This window comes from Dipodomys ordii, unplaced genomic scaffold, assembly GCF_000151885.1.
Source record: "Dipodomys ordii isolate 6190 unplaced genomic scaffold, Dord_2.0 Scaffold13, whole genome shotgun sequence".
In the NCBI taxonomy this organism is placed as follows: Eukaryota; Metazoa; Chordata; class Mammalia; order Rodentia; family Heteromyidae; genus Dipodomys; species Dipodomys ordii.
In genome coordinates, this window is record NW_012267229.1 from 21,699,624 (window position 1) to 21,717,406 (window position 17,783).

A 17,783-nucleotide genomic window follows, 5' to 3' on the forward strand; every position below is an offset into this window, starting at 1 on the left:
CCACACAAGGGAAATGAAGCATTTTACTAATGACCTCAAGCAATGGACTGGATTTGACAACCAAAATCCTTCTTTAGGAAAGGGAAGATCTTCCCAAGATCTAAATTTAAATATCCCCAGGGTATGGTAGTCCTCCTTTAAGCCAGAGAAGGGGAAAACTGAACCCTGTCTTTGGACAATCTTCCCTAATAATAATGGTAAGAGTAATTTTACTAGTAGTTACAGATAGAATTTTGTAGGTGTTTGCCTTCTTCTAGGATTGGTCTATCTGTTGGATTGAGTATGTGTGTATATACATTTATACATGCATTCATATATGTGTGTGTGTGTGTGCATATGTATATAACATTATATTGTCTCTGTATCACAAAGACTCAATTAGATATCTCCATCCCATCGTTCAGATGAGGAATGTACGCTAGAGTTACTCAGTCCATGATTGACACTGAAGCTCAAGTTTCAACCCACATTTCCTACTCTTGACCCCACTTAAGGTATCATAAATCAGACTCGCAGGAGAAGTTAAGTCAGAACATCTGGGGAGGCCCACCAGCATTATGTATTTTTGAGACACTAACCCCATATTGATAGGGATTCTGGGCACTGGGGAAGTTGTTAAATAAAACTGGAGAACTGGTTTAAAAATCACCACCCACAGACTGATGAATTAGAATCATTTCATCGGATGCAGCTGAATAGCTTTGGTCGAAGGCATGCTCGTCGTGGAGTGGAGCTAAAACACTTTGAAATAGAAGATACTCAGAAGACCAGAGAGAGAGAGAGAGAGAGAGAGAGAGAGAGAGAGAGAGAGAGAGAAAATAAGTGCGCTCGGGAGCACTGGCCTGGAACAGGTAGGTTGAGGGGCTGGGTTGTCAAGTGAGAAAAACCTCAATTACAGAGTAATCTAACATATACCCAGTACATTATCGCAACTCAATAAACAGCTCTTCGGAATTAAGTAATTCCAATTTGCTTTCATTGCAGTCTGTGTGTCACCCGGAGAATTTGATATTACCTACACTCGAATTAGGCTGCCTGTTCCACAGCCCTGATCTTCATCGTGCCAGGATGGCCAGGAGCCAGCCAGCCATGAGCTAGCTGACCTGTGTGAGGAGAAGCAGAGTCCCCACCTGGCCCTCCACCGCTGGGTTCAGCCACAAGCACTGTCTGTAAAAACCCTCACAGGGACCACCAGCACCCAGCACCCTCAGACACTGAGTCCTGTAAGCTCTCAGCCACAGCCAGAGTTCTAAGGATGCCAGGTGGAAAGGATGGGCCTATGTGGCCGAATGGATGACAACAAGACAGCCAGCTACTGAGCTTTCCTCACTGCTCAGTGGAGGAAGGACCCAGGTGGGGCTATGTCTAGGCCCCCATGCCCCCTTTTTATGTTTCCCTCTCTCCCTTTCCTTACACATCACCCTGTGAGGAGAAAGGACCAGCTACTCAAAATGTTGTTCTATCCCTCCTGGATTTCCTTACCTGGATGGGTCATTTACTTTATTTAAATATTTTTGGCAGGTCTACTAAGGTGTGATTCTCAGGACTCTGGCATCCGTTATCCCACGACAGCCTTTGAGAGAGGAATCTTACATCCTCATTTCCAGATATGCCAGCTGTGGCCCTGAGAAGTTTATGTCACGTTCAAGGTCACAGAGCTGGGGCAAGATGGGGCTAGGATTCAAGCCTGAGTGTCTCAGCCCCAGAGTCCTGTCCTGATAGGAACCAAGGGAGGATAGCCCTAAAAGGATCATGTTCTTTCTGTGCCATGCCAGGGACAGCCAGAGGCTCCTGGCCACTCAGCCCATGCTGGGTGCTGAGGAGATCTACCATTGCTCAGGAGGAGGAGACACAGGGCCCTGCCTCAGCCCCTAAGACAATGCTTGACCCCGGAGAATCTTTTTGCATTGTTTTTCAATTTTCCTCCTCTCCTTAAAAATGGGTAAATGAATATTTTACTGTAGAACTTCTTAGTTAGAAATGTGAATACATCAGTATTGGCATGTTTATGCATCCTGACTCAGCCAAGGCAGAGGGCTCTTGGGGAAGAGTGGAAGGAGGGAAAGTGAGTCATCGCTCAGAAGACAGTTTCCCCAGAGGCTTTTGTTCACTGCCTCCAAATGCTTGCTGGGTTCGCACTCCTGGGTAACAAGTTGCCTCTGGGTGCCTCTGCCTTTCATTCTCTTGTTTAGCTTGGATGCTACTAGCTCATGCTCTTTTCTGTAAGTGTGTGTGTGTGTGTGTGTGTGAGAGAGAGAGAGAGAGAGAGAGAGAGAGAGAGTACACACATGCAAAAGCACAAGCTTGAGTGCATAAGCCCTGCTTGCTTGTCTGCCATCTACATCTCTTTGGCACTGTTTGTAAAATTGTGATACCAGGTTACCAACAGGACCACAATCTCTAGGCCCTCCAGGTGTGGCCTAAACAGGGTGAGCCAGACCCAAGTCTCTCCTAAGACTGCCCTGGGGTTGTCAATCTGGCTGTGTGTGTTCTCTCTACCACAAAAGAAGTTGAAACAAAACCAATGTGCAGAGATGCAATTAAGATAAAATGAGATAGCATACGTGAAAGACTTTCCAAAACGTTCAAGGGATCAAGTTCGAGGCTTATCACCAACCAAATATTAAAATGAGATGGATATAGGCCTTAATAAAAGTGAAATTTCTATGCCAAAGATATGGATGAATCTCATCAAGGTGTAATAATGAAGCAAGATTACAGAGAGCTCCAACCTATTATCCTCAGTGAAGGAGCTAGGTACCACCCAGAACATGCCTTAAACTGGCAGAAGCTGCAGATGAGGAGGTTTAGTGCAGTGGTGGCTTCTGGGTCTCACAGATACTCGTGCCCAGTGCATCTGGGGCCAGTGTGAACTCTGACTTAGCCTGCACAGCCAATAAAGGATGGAGTGCCATTTCAGAGGTCACCTCTTCAAATCAAGGCAGTGGTGCTTTAGTATATTCTGGGCTCCTGCACACTTTGTGTCGGAGTCTTCTTTCCCCCTACCTGCGATCAAATGATCTGCCTCTTGCAGGAAGATCATAAATGTGGTGCCAGTTTGGGCTACATAATCAAATCTTGTCTCAAAATAAAATGAGTTTCATTATTTGCAACAAAGGTAAATTTGTGTCAATCTTAGACTTCTTGTAGCAGTTATATGAAGATTTAAAAGCATCAGAGATACAGCTTTTTCCAATATTTAAAACATATACTGTTTAAAAAATGATAAATTTTAATTTACAAGGGAGGGAGGGAAGAAAAAAAATAGAGGACACATGGAAAGGGTAAGCCACACATATTCTTGTCTCATTTGTCTATGCATGAAGACATCAGAGTGCTGCATTAATTCCCATGCTCATTCACCTTATTCTTCTATCAGTTACTCACTTTGCCCCAGGCCCAGGCTAGGTGTTTATAAGACCATGGAGAACTCAAGAAAACCAGGACATTCACTTCTATAGCTCCCAGTCCAGAATGGAAAGCGAGCCATGAGAGAAGTACATTCAGTTTTCCAGGGGACGGCTCAGGAAATGACATAGTCACAAAAAGGACTGCAAAGGCCACGATGCCACACAAATCAATCTTATGACACCCAGAAAGCACAGATAATGAGCCTGAGCCGATGAAAGTGATGGCTTCTTTTATAGATTAACGGCACCTCATGTAAATGAATTTAAAGATGACTTTTTGTGTGTATAAAAGTAGTTTGGTTCACAATTGCCCAATGGGTTGATCTTTGGCTTAAGTGCTCATGACATTATAGTGATTAAATGAATGCCTGCTGAGGCCAGTAATTCACTCACTCATCCATCATTCCACCACGTTTTAAGTTATGTTTTAGGAAATGACTGACTGCACAAGTCAAAATAGTCGGCCACTGGCCAGTTTGCATGGCTCAGAATACACAGAACCCATGCCAAGGCTGTGCACTGAGTGGCAGTACTTAGAACCAAGCAGACAATTCTCCTTCTGTCGTGGGAGCAATAGCCTAAAAAGACAGACTAAAGCTACCCAAAATAAATAAAGGGAAGTTGTTAACATAGTTTGATAGGCGCTACATAGACTAGAGGACAAGGGGTGAGACAGAATGTGACCAAGAGAGGATACAGGGGAGCTCTCTGGAAGAAGCTATTATTAAAAATGAGTCCGCAGTGATGGTACATCCTCAACCATGCACATCTCCATCTAGAGTCAAACAGCCCGAGAACAATTCCCCATGCAGGTGGCAGTAAAGCCACCGATGGATCACATGGTTGCCAACAAAGAGAGAGCAAGCCTTCACCCCAACCCACACTTTGCAAAATCAACACCAAAGCCTTCAGTGGATTGATCGATGTTTCCCCCCTCTTCAAACACACCAAAACAGTTCCACAGCTGGTGTAATGTAAGCAGCTTCATTATTTCATTCACTACATTACGTTATATTGAAATTTTAATCGGTGAACATAACACAGGCAAAATGAGTACATTCATACACTGCTGTTGCCAGCATAAATTGTCAAATTCTTTTTTTTTGTAAAAGCAATATTGCAACACAAAGAAAAATCTATCAAGATGTTCTTATGCTTTGACCCTCCCAACTTTACCTCTGGAGAATTTGTCCTAAGGAAAAGAATCCACTCACTGGAATAAAAATGTTCTCTTTACAAATGCAAGAGGCATTAATTATTATGTACTCAAATGAACAAAAAACAAACACACGAACACCTGGAGTTACCTAAGTAACTGAAAATAAGGTGACTTTTTAGGAACAGGAAAATGCAGCCCGGTATAGCAGCACACGTCTGTAACCTTAGCATTCAAGAAGCTGAGACAGGAGGACTGCAGTTCAAAAGCAGAGTCTCTAGAGAGTGCAACACTATCTGAAATAAACAAACAACAAAAAAGCCCAGGAAACTGCTTTGGATGAAATAATATATACCCATTAAGTATGATAACACAACTGAGTGAAAGCATCAAACACAAGTAGGATACTCCGCTCCTGGGAAAAATCAGCCAAGGAAGCAATGTGTATGCTTTCGTGGAAAGCATACAAACTATAACTCAAGGTGAACAAGAGGAAGAAAACTGCCAATAACTAAATCAAGACGAACGAGGGCCAAGATCATTTATTTAAAAAATTCCCCCCCCACACACATATTGTCATTGTAGAGAATTTTCAATTAAAATATCCCTTAGAAGCCATTGTACGAGAACACAGCTGCAGCACACTGCCAAGGACACTTGTTTTCTATAGATTTTGTGTTGTGTGTGAGTGTTTTCCTGACTTTAAATACAAACTAAGACCAAATTTAGTGATGTCTTCTGTGCTGCCCGTCACCCAGGCTTTCCTGCAAGTGTCATACATGTTAGCTTCTGCCTTGAGCAGTAATGCAATGTTGCATGATATCACAAGTTTCCTATTTGGGGGTAGTGGGAGGGAGCAACAGGAAAGCACATCACAGGTAGGAGTAACAGCAGGAAGAAGGTGTTCTTACACTTCCGGGTGTAAGGATGGGGTTGAAAAGGCCCTCCAACCCAGCCAACTAGAGGTGGCCCTGTGGACCGGTGGCACTCACCTTTCACGATCAGCTCCGCGTAGTTGGACACACCAGACCCCCCATCCGAGCGGATCACGCAGCGGTATTTGCTGACACTGCGCTGGGCAGTGTCTGCCACACTGACTGTGGCTGAGAAGCGTCTATGGTTGACCACACGAGTGACCATGAGAGCCGTGTCTCTGCCATTCCATTGCTGCAGGACAGAGGAAGAGAAGAAGAGAGGAGATCATAGCATTCCTGGCTTCCAGGCAACCTCTAACAGGGGTGCTGGCCCTACTCCCATGGTCCCAGGACCCAGGACTTCCTGTGAATAATGGAGAGTTTTCACTATGGTTTCCGCTAGTGATCTGACTCAAGAAAAAAAGTTGGCTGTTGAGTGGAGGCAAGAAGCGGGATGCCTGGTGAGAAGAAAACAAGGCAAAAAGTCCCTTCTAATCACCTTGTATGTTGTGTGTGTGTGTGTGTGTGTGTGTGTGTGTACACATGCACACTGGTACTGGGGTTTGGACTGAGGACCTGGGCATATCTCTTAGCTCTTTCACTCAAGGCTGGCATGAATCATTTGAGCTCAACTTTCATCTTTTTTGTGATTAACTCGAGGTAAGACTCTCATGGACCTTCCTGCCAAGGGCTATCTTCGAACCTCGAAGATCACAGGTGTGAGCGATGGGTATCTTTGGCTTCTTGCTTAGTCTCATTTGAGGCTGTCCTTTATTCTTCAGCCCTCTCCTTCTTGTTTCCCTTCATTATTTAAGCAGAAACCATAGTATTGCTTTAAAAATGTGTTTAGGTAAATTAATGAAAACTCAGCCCATGTAGAGAGGTAAAAGATGGCCTGACTTACACAGCTGGTGCCTTGGTATCTGAGCCATACACCCAGCCCCACCTGCACAGGAGGCTTCTCAGCCTCTTCTGTCCTGGCCATGCACTGCTTCCTGGGTCCCTGGGAATATCGCCTCTCTCTTAAAACCTTGAGGCATAGTGTAAGCTTCCCACACCTCATTGTTCTATTCATTTTCAAGGCCAACTTGGTAGACATTCATAGACAGTCTTAGAATCAAGGTGAATACACAAGGTGTTTTGTGTTTAGCATTCTGAGTCTGATATTCTGCCTTAGACTCAGACACGCTCCAGGTAAGATGCAGTCCACAGGTATTGTTTGAATAAACGTTTACTAAGCACCTAACATGTGCCAGACTCTAGACTGAGTATTTTCATGTAATTCTCACTAGCTTATTTGAGGTGTGCATTGCTGCTGCTCTTCTCAGAAAGATTCAAATGTCAAAGAGGTTAACTAAACAGTAGAGCAAATAAGTCTCTCATCCAGGCTTTCCAACTTGAAGTGAAACATGCTTTCTCAAGACTTTATTCCCTCTCTACCCGCTTTGACTTACATTTGTTCTATTCAAGTGAAATTGAGTGGTTTTAATTGTCTGTTGGATTGAGGGAACCCTTGTGTCATATGACTGCCACATCCTCAGTCTTCCAGGATGCGTCCTCCACAATGTAAATGGTCTCACCACTTGGCTGACTCTGTTAGCCTACATCGCCTTGCAGCCCATCTCTCATCTGTGGCATATCAAAACAGGGACACAGAAGCAAATCAAGACACCTGTTCAGCTATGCAGGAGCAAAGGAAATAGCACCTACATCACTCAGGAACAATGAAGGGTGAAGGCAGGAAACTGACCAAAGCCCTCATCTAAAGGCAGCTAAACAGCAAGCTGGCTCCAGACTAGATGGAAGCTCAGAGGGATCATTTTCCTTCTTTTGACTTCCTCTCAGTCTCTATGCTGTCTGTCTCAAATGTACATCATCTTTACACATCACAATAATAAAGTCAATGGTATCTTTAAAAAGCCATGAGAGTCCTGGAGGCAACCAGAGCCCCGTCCTAGCCAGAAACTGCTCAACATGACCAGGAAAAAAGACAGAGCAAGGGGAAGCGGAGTCAGTAGGGTTGAAACTGTTCACTACTTGGCCCATGGCTTTAGTAAACTAAGTAAGAGATTAAACAACTCAGTATGTGAAGGTGGCAGACACTGCGGGCAACTTCCTTTTTCATTACAGAGTACTGACAAGTAGAGGAGATGGTGGTGAACACCAGGAATGCATCTTGATTTGGAGAAGAGATGTGGATGGATGGATGGATGGATGGATGGATGGATGGGCTTGGAAAGTAACAGTCACCAAAAGGAGCCTATTTTCCCTTTGCTGAACAAGGCTCCACAGCGCCACCATGGTGGTTATAGTAAGAAAGTGGTGGGGTTCAGAGAAGTGAAGTCACCTGTCCAAAGTTGCTCATCATGGGAGCTACAGAGCTAGGATGTGAATGCAGAGGTCTCAGCTTCAATGGCTGCCATTTTAAAAAAATCCATGTGTGTCACTGGGACGGAGGCCAACTATGCCCCCCCCAGGCCCCTTGCCTTGCTCACATGTGTGACAGTGTGATCAAGAGGGTGACACCAGGTTCCATGTGTAAAGAGAATTAAGCAAAAGTGAACATGACCTGAGCAGCTCAGAACTCTGAGAGATTAAAAAGGAGGGAGGGGAGAAGAGGGGAAGAGGAGAAGAGGGAGAGGATGAACAAGAGAGGAGAGAAGAGAAGGGAGGGGAAGGAAAGGGGAGGAGAAGAGAGGAAGGGAAAGAAAGCAAGAAGACAGTTAAGGAGAGGAGAGGGGAGAAAAGGAGAAGAAAGAAAGGGGGAGAGGTTGGGAGGAAAGGAAGGGGGGGAGGAGACCAGCCATCCATTTACTAAGATCTATAAAAATTCAAATAATCGAGGCTCATAAAGATACTGACTCTAAAGGATAAAGAAACTTGAAGATCTAGACAGACAAAAAATAATGCACAAAAAATTAAATCTATCTGACATAAAACTTCTCATCTGTAGCTATTTCCCAGTCAAAGATGGCTTCCCCAGAAGATAACTGGTCTACAATCGAGTCGCAAAGAGGCATAAATGAGGTCGGTGAAATGCTTACTACATGGAGATATATTGTGGGATTAGCAGAGCTCTTGAAATCAGCCATAAAATTAGGAGAAAACAGAAAACATGACAGACAGAATTACACCTCCTTCCCTTCCCACTCTCAGGTTGCCCACATTCTCATCCCTAGAACCAGGCAAAGGACACTTTGAAGATGTCATTCAGGTAAGGATCTTACAAAAGGAGGTGGTTTTATATTATTCACCCTAGCTCAAGGTAATCACAAGTGTGTGTGTGTGTGTGTGTGTGTGTGTGTGTGTGTGTAAAGAAGACAGGAGAATGATATTCCAGGAGGGAGATTTGAGTGATTACTGGCTTGAAGCTGGAGAAAGGGGCCAAGAAGCAGGGAAGGCAGGCAGCCTTCACATAGTTAGCAAAGGCTATGAAATCATTTCTTTCAGGACCTTCTGAGAGGAAAGCACACAGCCTACCAATAATTCGATGCTAGCTTTCGTTCTGACTTCTTCTATAATGGTAAAGAACTAAATCCGTTTTGTTTTAAGCTATGGTAGGTTTATGATTCCACATTAGCACAAAGAGAAGAAAGCTGGTTAAGTGCAAACTATTCATGATGCCCATTTAGTTTACATTTTGTTTTGGTGTTGGCTCCAGGGTTATTTACTTATCTTCTGAACAATGTCAGAGACTAGCAAAAGCAGAGAGGATTAAGTACTCCCTCCCATAATGATTCACAGTTTTCTGTTTAGTTCCTGAACCAAGAGGCTTTCTCCCATTGAAGGATAGGAAATTGCAGGTTGTCTTATAAAAGCTCTTAAAAATAGGCCTTTAGATAATCATGCTTGTCATATTGGGAGCAGGCAACAGCAGGACAGGGCGAGCAGGAGAGCCCAGAGTCATGATAGAAATCATGACGTGATGGACTATGGCCAAGGAGAAATGTAGGTGATGTTCAGAGAGAAGAGTCCAGATGGGAATAGCTTGTGAGGATGACTGGCTGACAAGGCAGGGAAGGGTAGGCAAGTACTAAGGGTCAAGGTACTGAATCTAGGAACCTAGAACCGAAATCAAGGGCTGACTAGAAAACAAAGTATAAGCTAGATGCTGGTGGCTCACACCTGGAATCCCAGCTGCTCAGGGGGCTGAGATCTGAGGATTGTGGTTTTGAAGCCAGCTTAGGCAGGAAGGTCTATGAGACTCTTATCTCCAGTGAACTTGAGCTGTGGCTCAAGTGGTAGAGTGCTAGCCTTGAGAGAGAGAAAAAAAAAGCAAAGGTATAAGGGCAGTGTCCAGGTCTTGAGTTCAAGCCCTAAGATAAGAGGAGGTAGGTGGGGGGGGGAAGACTATGTAGGGAAGGGCTTGGGAAGAGCCAAAGAGAACCAGGCTATGATGACTACAAACCCAAGCCTGGGAGGGATGCTGTCCCCACCATTATCTGCCCATGCTGGCTTGTTGGCAATTTTCTTCTGGTTCTTATAGTGTATCTTTCAGATAGAAATCTAACCTCCCCCTGAAATGTCAGAGCATACTCCTTTTGGTGGTAAGCTTTCCAAACTCGTATGCCTGTCATTCTAATCATCTTCTAGTCCTTCTGATTCGGTGACCGAAAGGAATACATTTCCCATATGGGGCGTGCTTCCAGAAAGCCAGACCGGAGGCAATGATCTATCAATCACTTTCAGGATTGGATGAGGAAAGAGGCTAAACAAGGATGCAGTCAAAATCAGAGTCCAGAGTACTCACCCTCGTCAACTCTCTGAGCTGCTGTTTGGCCACCCAGGGAGTCACCCCATGGTCATTACCTTACCAGGGCCCCTCACTAAGCCTGCTGCTCCTGAGACAGCAGGAAGACAGCACTTCCTATGTGACTGGGGTGGTTCCCTAGGGAAGGAAGCTGTGAGCTTTGGATAGCCACAGCACAGTTATTTCAAGCTGGGTGGACAGGCTTAGCAAGGGGTCTATCCAGAATAAACACAGTATCCAAACTACCCGGCAATTCCTTGGCTTTGCCTTCTCCTACTGTGACTCATACATAGTGTCTCCGTAAACCCCCAGTCAACGCTGCTTTGAAATCTGATAGTATTTTATGTCTGAATCTTCTTTCTTTCTTTTATTGTTAATGGAGCTGGGAAGTGACCTTCATAGAACACTGGTCACAGAGGAAAGCTCAAGTGCTCTGCACCAAGATAATGCTTCCCACAAATGGCCAGTATTAGAGTCCATGTATAAAGAATTTGCAGAGTAGAGCTGGAGAAATCTTTTCTTCAATTTAAATCTAGCTATATATTTGTTAATTTTTTTACTTTTTTTTTTTTGGTCAGTCATAGGTTCTCAGAGCCTGGGTGCTATCCCTAAGATCATTTTGCTGATTTTCTGGTGGTTAATTGGAGAAAAGAGTCTCACAGGGACTTTTCTGCCTGGGCTGGCTTTAAACTGTGATATTCACATCTCAGCTTCCTGTGTAACTAGGATTATATATGTGAGCCACCAGTAGACTGCAACTTTTTACATTTTTGAGGGCAGCTTTACCTCATTGCGGTGCTTTCTGGCTTCCAGGATCAAGGTGACCCAATGCTCTTCAAATCCTCTAGAAAGCTTTCCTCAGAGGGTGCTGTCCCTGGACCATGGCAGCACTGGGGAACTTGTTAGAAGTGTAAATTTTTAAGAGAATGCGAGCTGTTGTTTGTCCTTGCTGTTGGTAGTCTGCATTTTCTCTTCTTTCTCTATTCTATTATTAATCACACTGGAAATGTACTCATTATTTTACAAAACAGAAAATGAGAGACTATGGAGTAGAGAAGGTATAATTTCTGCCCAGAGGAATTTATAGGCTGGGTAAAGATCCTAACAAAACAGCAAAATAAAAAAAAAAGAGTAAAATATAAACATAGCATACTTTGTGGAGGAAAAGGATGGGTGTGGAAAGAGCAAAGCTCTTCCAACAGCCTAAAGCAATGGTTCTCAAAATGTGGTCTCCAGTCAGCCTTTCCATCCACTGTGAGCCAATGGAAATTCAAAATGTGAACTCTCTCGCCCCTCCCTAGCCCCTGTCAATCAGGAACTCTGGGGAAGGGGCCAGTGAATGTTCTTGAAGGTGAAATTCCCACAATTCATTTGTAGTGAATATTCTGTTCTCTTCTGGTCTCCCCTTAGCAAGGGCATGACATTTGGAAACTTGCTAGAATCTTGCCCATTGATCCTCTCCAAAGCACATTTGTAGCTCTTTTTTTTTTATTTTTGCAACCTCTGGAGAACAGCTTTTGATTATTCTTTATTAAAAGTTAAAAGAAATAGAAGTAGACATAAGTCATTTTTGATGGGCTGTGCTGAAACCCTTCAAACAGGGCACACAGAGGACTCACTCATTCTGGGATGAGTCAGGGCTCAGAGCTCCTGCTGAGACTCAAGCAGGGCCTGGCATAAGGCCCCCAGGGAGCCATTAATTCTGAGCTAGGAGGATGAGCAGGTGGGAAAATGATCTGTTCACACCTTCCTCCTCAGTGACCATGTCCCTGGTCCGTGTCCGCTCCATTCCAACACCACTTCCTCCATCCACAGAAGGGGCAGCAGCTCATGCACAAGTAATCCTCTCTGCTTGTCCTACTCTGCCTCTCTCCCGCTGGGAGGAGGTAGTTAACTCACTAGCACAGCAAGGCCTTGAAGCAGATGGACTAGAAGTGAAGAGAACATTCCTTACAAATGAATTGTGGAAATTTCATCTAAATGTTTTCTGACCAGGAGGCACTTGGGTGCTGTCTCTGAGCTTTTTTTTTCTCTCTCTCTCAAAGCTAGCATTCTACCAACCGAGCCACAGTTCCACTTCTGGCTTTTTGTTGGTTCACTGGAGATAAGAGTCTCACAGACTTTCTTCTCCATGCTGGTTTAGAATTATAATCCTCATGTCTCAGCCTCCTGAGTAGCTAAGGTTACAGTCATGAGACACCAGTGTCCAGGCAATACCTGTGATTTGATCTTTGATTGGAGTATCAATATGTGACATAATTCTCCCTGAAGGTGGGAGAGTGAAGCTACTAGCAGGCCTGAAAAACAATGGAAACTCTACAATATATCGTTTGGCTAAGCTATGTTGATAAGTAGGTCAGGTGTAGTAAATGCACTTTGATTTGCAATATTTCCAGTACAGGATGCTTCTATCAGGGGATGTAACTCTGTTGTCAAGGAGCACCTGCATAAGAACAGATAAGCACAAGTTGGCTTTAACAAAGAAAAGTGCTGATGATATTACAAGAGCCATTTTGGCAAGATTTGGGAGTGGAAGAAAACTACATAGCAAATATTGACCTCAAATTTGCAATATGTGACTAAGAAGGAGACAATAAAAGTCAAAAGGCATCAAGAATTCTTCTGAAAGGAACATATTGGTGCAATACCTATGTGCATCTGATCATATAAAATATTATTTATCAAAATAAACTCTAGAAAATGAAAACAGGTTTTTTTCCTTTGTAGTATCTGCTTTCTTTTCTTTTTGTCTTGTTTGTTTATTTATCTGTCTTTAGGAGGGTAAAGGGGAAATGGAGGGACAAAGGGTGAATCAATGCAGTAGTGATATTCACTAGACACTATATTGAAAATGAACTGTACAACTTGTGGGTAGGGGTGGGAGGGAAAACCTGGGAGAGCACAAAGAGGAAAGTACTCATTAACTGACTTATGTAACTGTAATACCTCTGTGTATCACCCTTATAATAATAATAATAATACAAATTTTAAAAAAGAAAAAAGGAAATTTGAGGGGTCAACTTAGATATATTTCAAGGGCATTTAAAAATATTATTATAATATTAACATTAATTATAATATTACTATTAATAATATTACAACATTACTATTATATTATATTAAGACACTCAAATATATTTAAGTATTTAGGTAGTGCTGGCAAATGAGAGGTGTTTATATAGACTGCAAGGCTGAAGGGGTGGCCCAACACAGCAAGCATGAACTCAGGACTTCATAAAAAGTCTCAGATCCACATTTGAATCCTGCCTCCTCATTACAGCTGGATGAAAGTCTGGTCATGAGAAGTAAATTCTTTCTGTGTTGATGGCATGATAGATGTCAGTTGTTCTCCATTCTTTCATTACTTTATCATCTTGGCTGAGTTAGGATGTGGCCACTACACAGAAACCCCACACCAAAAGGAACAGAGGTTCAGAGCAGAAAAGGAGGAAGAGAAACGGTTCCACACAGCCCTGCGGGAGCAAGGAAACAGGTTCACTGGAAAAATCACCAAGGCCAGGAGTGACTTCCCTCCTGATCTCATTCGCCAGGTGCAGCTGATGTGGGGCCCGAGGGCTTTGAGGGCCTGGACCTTTTCCTGCCAGATCCCAGTCAACTCCCATAACAATGCCTGCGATTTGTCTCAACGCATACACAGTCCCTGCTGAGATTTATGCAGAGCATTTGGACACATGTCCCCGTTTCTGAGACTCTGCAAATGTTATGAGTTGTACAGACCCCCTAGTGGAGCGAATGCTTTGAAGAGAGGCCCCGAGGGAGGGCAGCTACATGGTGGGACTAACAGGGTCAGCTCCTGTCCCTGAGGACTTGAAAGATGACAGAACCACATCAGCCATGGATGCTTTAAGACAGAACACCTGAGCAGGATGTGACGAAGCTGACAGGGGTGTGGCGCAATGTGGCCTGTGTTCTCATTTGTGGGGGAGTGGGGAAGGTCTGACCCAACCTTCCCCCACCAAAGCCACCCCACCCCACCCTGTCAACTCTCCAACATCTGTATCTAGAGAAAAAAAAAGAGATAATTTTTCTCTTCTTGAATAGAATTCATCCATGTTTGGTTAGCTCTCAGTATTTTGTTGGAAAACATGTAAAAGAAGAGAGAAGAAAATAAAATTCATTATTTTGATACTTCCATGATAGTATATGTGTGTACGTAAGGATGTATATACAGCATTACATATGTATGTGTCATGAATACTATTATATCTGAATATATATGTTTTTCATAAAACTTAATATATGGTTTTATTGCTTGTTGTATTCACTTAATTACATACTGTGAAAATGTCACTAAGTATATGTCTATAAACTGACATTTAATTACTTTACTCCAGCATTTACTTAATTAGTCTCTCTTGATGGATCTTTGTAGTCCTATGTCTGTGGAACATCCTGGAAGGTACATTTTTTTGTCCTGATTTCTGGTCATTTCCTTAGGTAAACAACAATAAGTAAAATTACGCTTTGGAAGCATACGTAGATTTAAAGCTTAGGCATTCATGGTTTACCTTCCAGAAAGGATGTACCCATTTAAATAAATATTTCCTAAAGCTGAGCTGATGATTCTATCCGTGCAGTCCTACCTCATGTACAAACTATAAATTCTTTCCTGTTTTCTAAAATGGCTTCTCAAAGCCAGAGACTGATCTATTGGCTGAATATTCCACTTGTTGTAAGCATGGAAACCAATGGGTTTGAGTTCTTCAGGCCTATGTATGGTGTAAGGAGTAAGAAAGTTATAAATGATGCCTTTCAACCATGGACTGTGGCATGATAAAGTCCCTTTGCCTCAAGGAGTAACCATGCCTGGACAGGACTAACACATTCATTTATTGATTTCACTGGTCTTTTATCATCCATCAGTCTGAAGCTCTACTATTATTCTAGGCTCAGGTACCTCTATTTCCATGTAAGTTCTGATCGTTGCTTCTTTTGAAGAACTTGTATTACAAATACACGAAAGCCAGAAGGGTCTTCCAAATAGCATGTAAAGTTATTAGAAGGGTGGAAATTAGGGGTGTGGGTTGGCCCTTCTTTTCAAGCTAACTACTTAAAAAATAGTGGATTATAGAATTTTATTCTATAGAAAGAGAGATAGGCAACCTCTATTAGTACCACATGGGTGTCAGGATGTATCACAAACAGAGCCACTGACAGCTTTAGAATCATTGCAGGAAAGGGGGATCCACACATACCAGTCCAGAACACAAGTCTTTTTCCATGACTTAAACTGGATGATAAAAAGTTTCCATCCTTGGTGTCTTAGTGAATTTTCTCCGCTTATCCCAGAAGCTCCAGGAGGTAAAGGCACTGTTGATGGCTGGACCACCACAGGTCTTGTATGGAGACTCTTTTGGTTCTGATGTATTTGTTTCACTTACTTTAGAAATTCTCAGGCTAAGTGGGCTAAAGACTTAAAGAGAAATTTCTCTGAAGAGGAAATAAGAATGGCCAATAGCCACATGAAAAAATGTTCAACCTTTCTAGCCATAAAAGAAATGCAAATCAAAACAATATTGACATACCACCTCACCCTAGTTAGAATGGCTATAATCAAGAACTCTAATAACAACAGATGCTAGAGGGGATGTGGACAGAAGGAAACCCTACTGCATTGTTGGTGGGAGTGTAAACTTGTTCAGCCACTTTGGAAAGTAGTATGGAGGTTCCTCAAAAGACTACACATAGAGCTCCCCTATTACCCAGCAATCCCACTTTTGGGCATTTACCCAAACGATCACAAACAAGGCTATACTAAAGCTACCAGCACAACTATGTTTATTGCAACATTATTTACCATAGCTAAGATATAAAACCAACCCAGGTGACCCTCAGTAGATGAATAGATCAAGAAAATGTGGTATATACACACACACACACACACACACACACATACACACACACAAACACAAAATGGAATTCTATGCCTCCATCAGAAAGAATGGAATTGCCCCATTTGTTAGGAAATGGAAAGAGTTGGAAAAAATTATATTAAGTGAAGTAATCCAGTCCCAAAGAAACATAGGTCCCATGGTTTTCCTTGTTTGCAATTACTAGTACATGTGTAGGACTAGCAGAAAAGGCCAAAAGCTATGTAGATATGGCCATATAAGGTGATGTTAAGTGAAATGAACCCCAAGATAGGGACACAAGTATCTTTTTTCTTTCTTGCTATTGTTTCTAACGTATTTATTATGTGCCATGTGATTTTTTTGTTTCTTTGTATATTCCTCCCCCATTGTATAACCCCTGTTCTCACTATATTTGATGTCAGTGCCCAGCATCTTGTATATACACTTCTCTAATTCCAGGAGGGGAAGGGAAAAAACAAAATGCTTAAATAAGGATGCAGGTTGAACCATTGTAACAATGAGATGTACAAAGCACTTTGTTGAAAATGAACTTTACAACTTCAGCTGGGGAGGTGGGTAGTTGTGGAGGTGGGAGGGAAGGGATGATAGGGGAAGACAAAGGAGGAGGCAACAACGCTCGATAGGAAATGTACTCACTACCTTGCTCATGTAACTGTAACCCTGCTGTACAGCATTGTTACAATAAAAAACATACAAAATGAAAACGAAAAAAAAGAAATTCTCAGGCTAAGTCACTCTAGCCTTGTGGCGTAGAAAAGAACTCTGGCAAGTCTACCAAAGCTTCAGCCGAAGTAATGTCTCATAAATCGGCATGAATTTTTCCTATCTTACATCGGCGCTTCAGCCATTTCCTCTTGGCAGGTATCTTAATTGGTGCCTTCTATGTTTGTCAAACACTGTTAAGTCATGATCATGTGGTTAATGTCATCAGTAACTTGACTGGGCAATAGGGTACCCAGATTAAGCATTGTCTCTGATGATGGTTCTAGATAACATTAACATTTGATTCTGTGGACTTTGTAATGTTTTAGGTTCCCCTCTCCAATGTGGGTGGGTAGCCAGCATCACCTAACCTTTCTAAGGTCGAGATAGAAGAGAAAGGTAGAGGGAGGAGGAATTTGCCCTGTGCTTCCTGCTTGCCTGCCTCAACTGGCCCATGGACCTTCTCCTGTCCTTAGACTGTGATTTATACCATCAGCCATATTAGATCTTGGGTCTTTGGACTTGGGCTGAATTATATCACCAGTATCCTTGGGTCTTTATCTTGAAGATAGAAAATGGTAGGTTCTCTGTCTCTATAATCATGTGAGCCAACTTTCCAAAATAAATCTCTGTTCATTTGTACATGCATATATGTGTGTGCATGTGTGTGTGTGTGTGTGTACCAACCAATAAACCAACTTCCAACTACACCATTGCACATAAGCCTGAACCTCATAGCCACACATGCATGCCAGAATTTACTGTACAGATTTTCCTTCCCACTACTTTCTAAAATATGAATACAAGAGATAATATTTAGAAAGGTTTCACTGGAGGAATCTTTATCAGATCTGTTCACTCACCAGATAAGTTTAAGATATCTAGAATGGGTACAAATTAACAGAAAGTTGGGAGCCTCTGTCATACCTATCACCTACCATCCCTCCTCTCCTTCCC

The 17,783-nt window shown here is 42.8% G+C and overlaps 1 protein-coding gene across 2 annotated transcripts in view; it reads right to left on the reverse strand.

The window, feature by feature from the left end:
- Window positions 1-17,783, reverse strand: part of Ptprt (protein tyrosine phosphatase, receptor type, T) — a 718,198-nt gene that overhangs the window by 611,618 nt on the left and 88,797 nt on the right. For both annotated transcript variants that reach the window (XM_013010741.1, XM_013010740.1), the window contains exon 5: window positions 5,559-5,733. In XM_013010741.1, coding sequence (XP_012866195.1) covers window positions 5,559-5,733 — 175 coding nt within the window. The remainder of the gene's footprint in view (window positions 1-5,558; window positions 5,734-17,783) is intronic.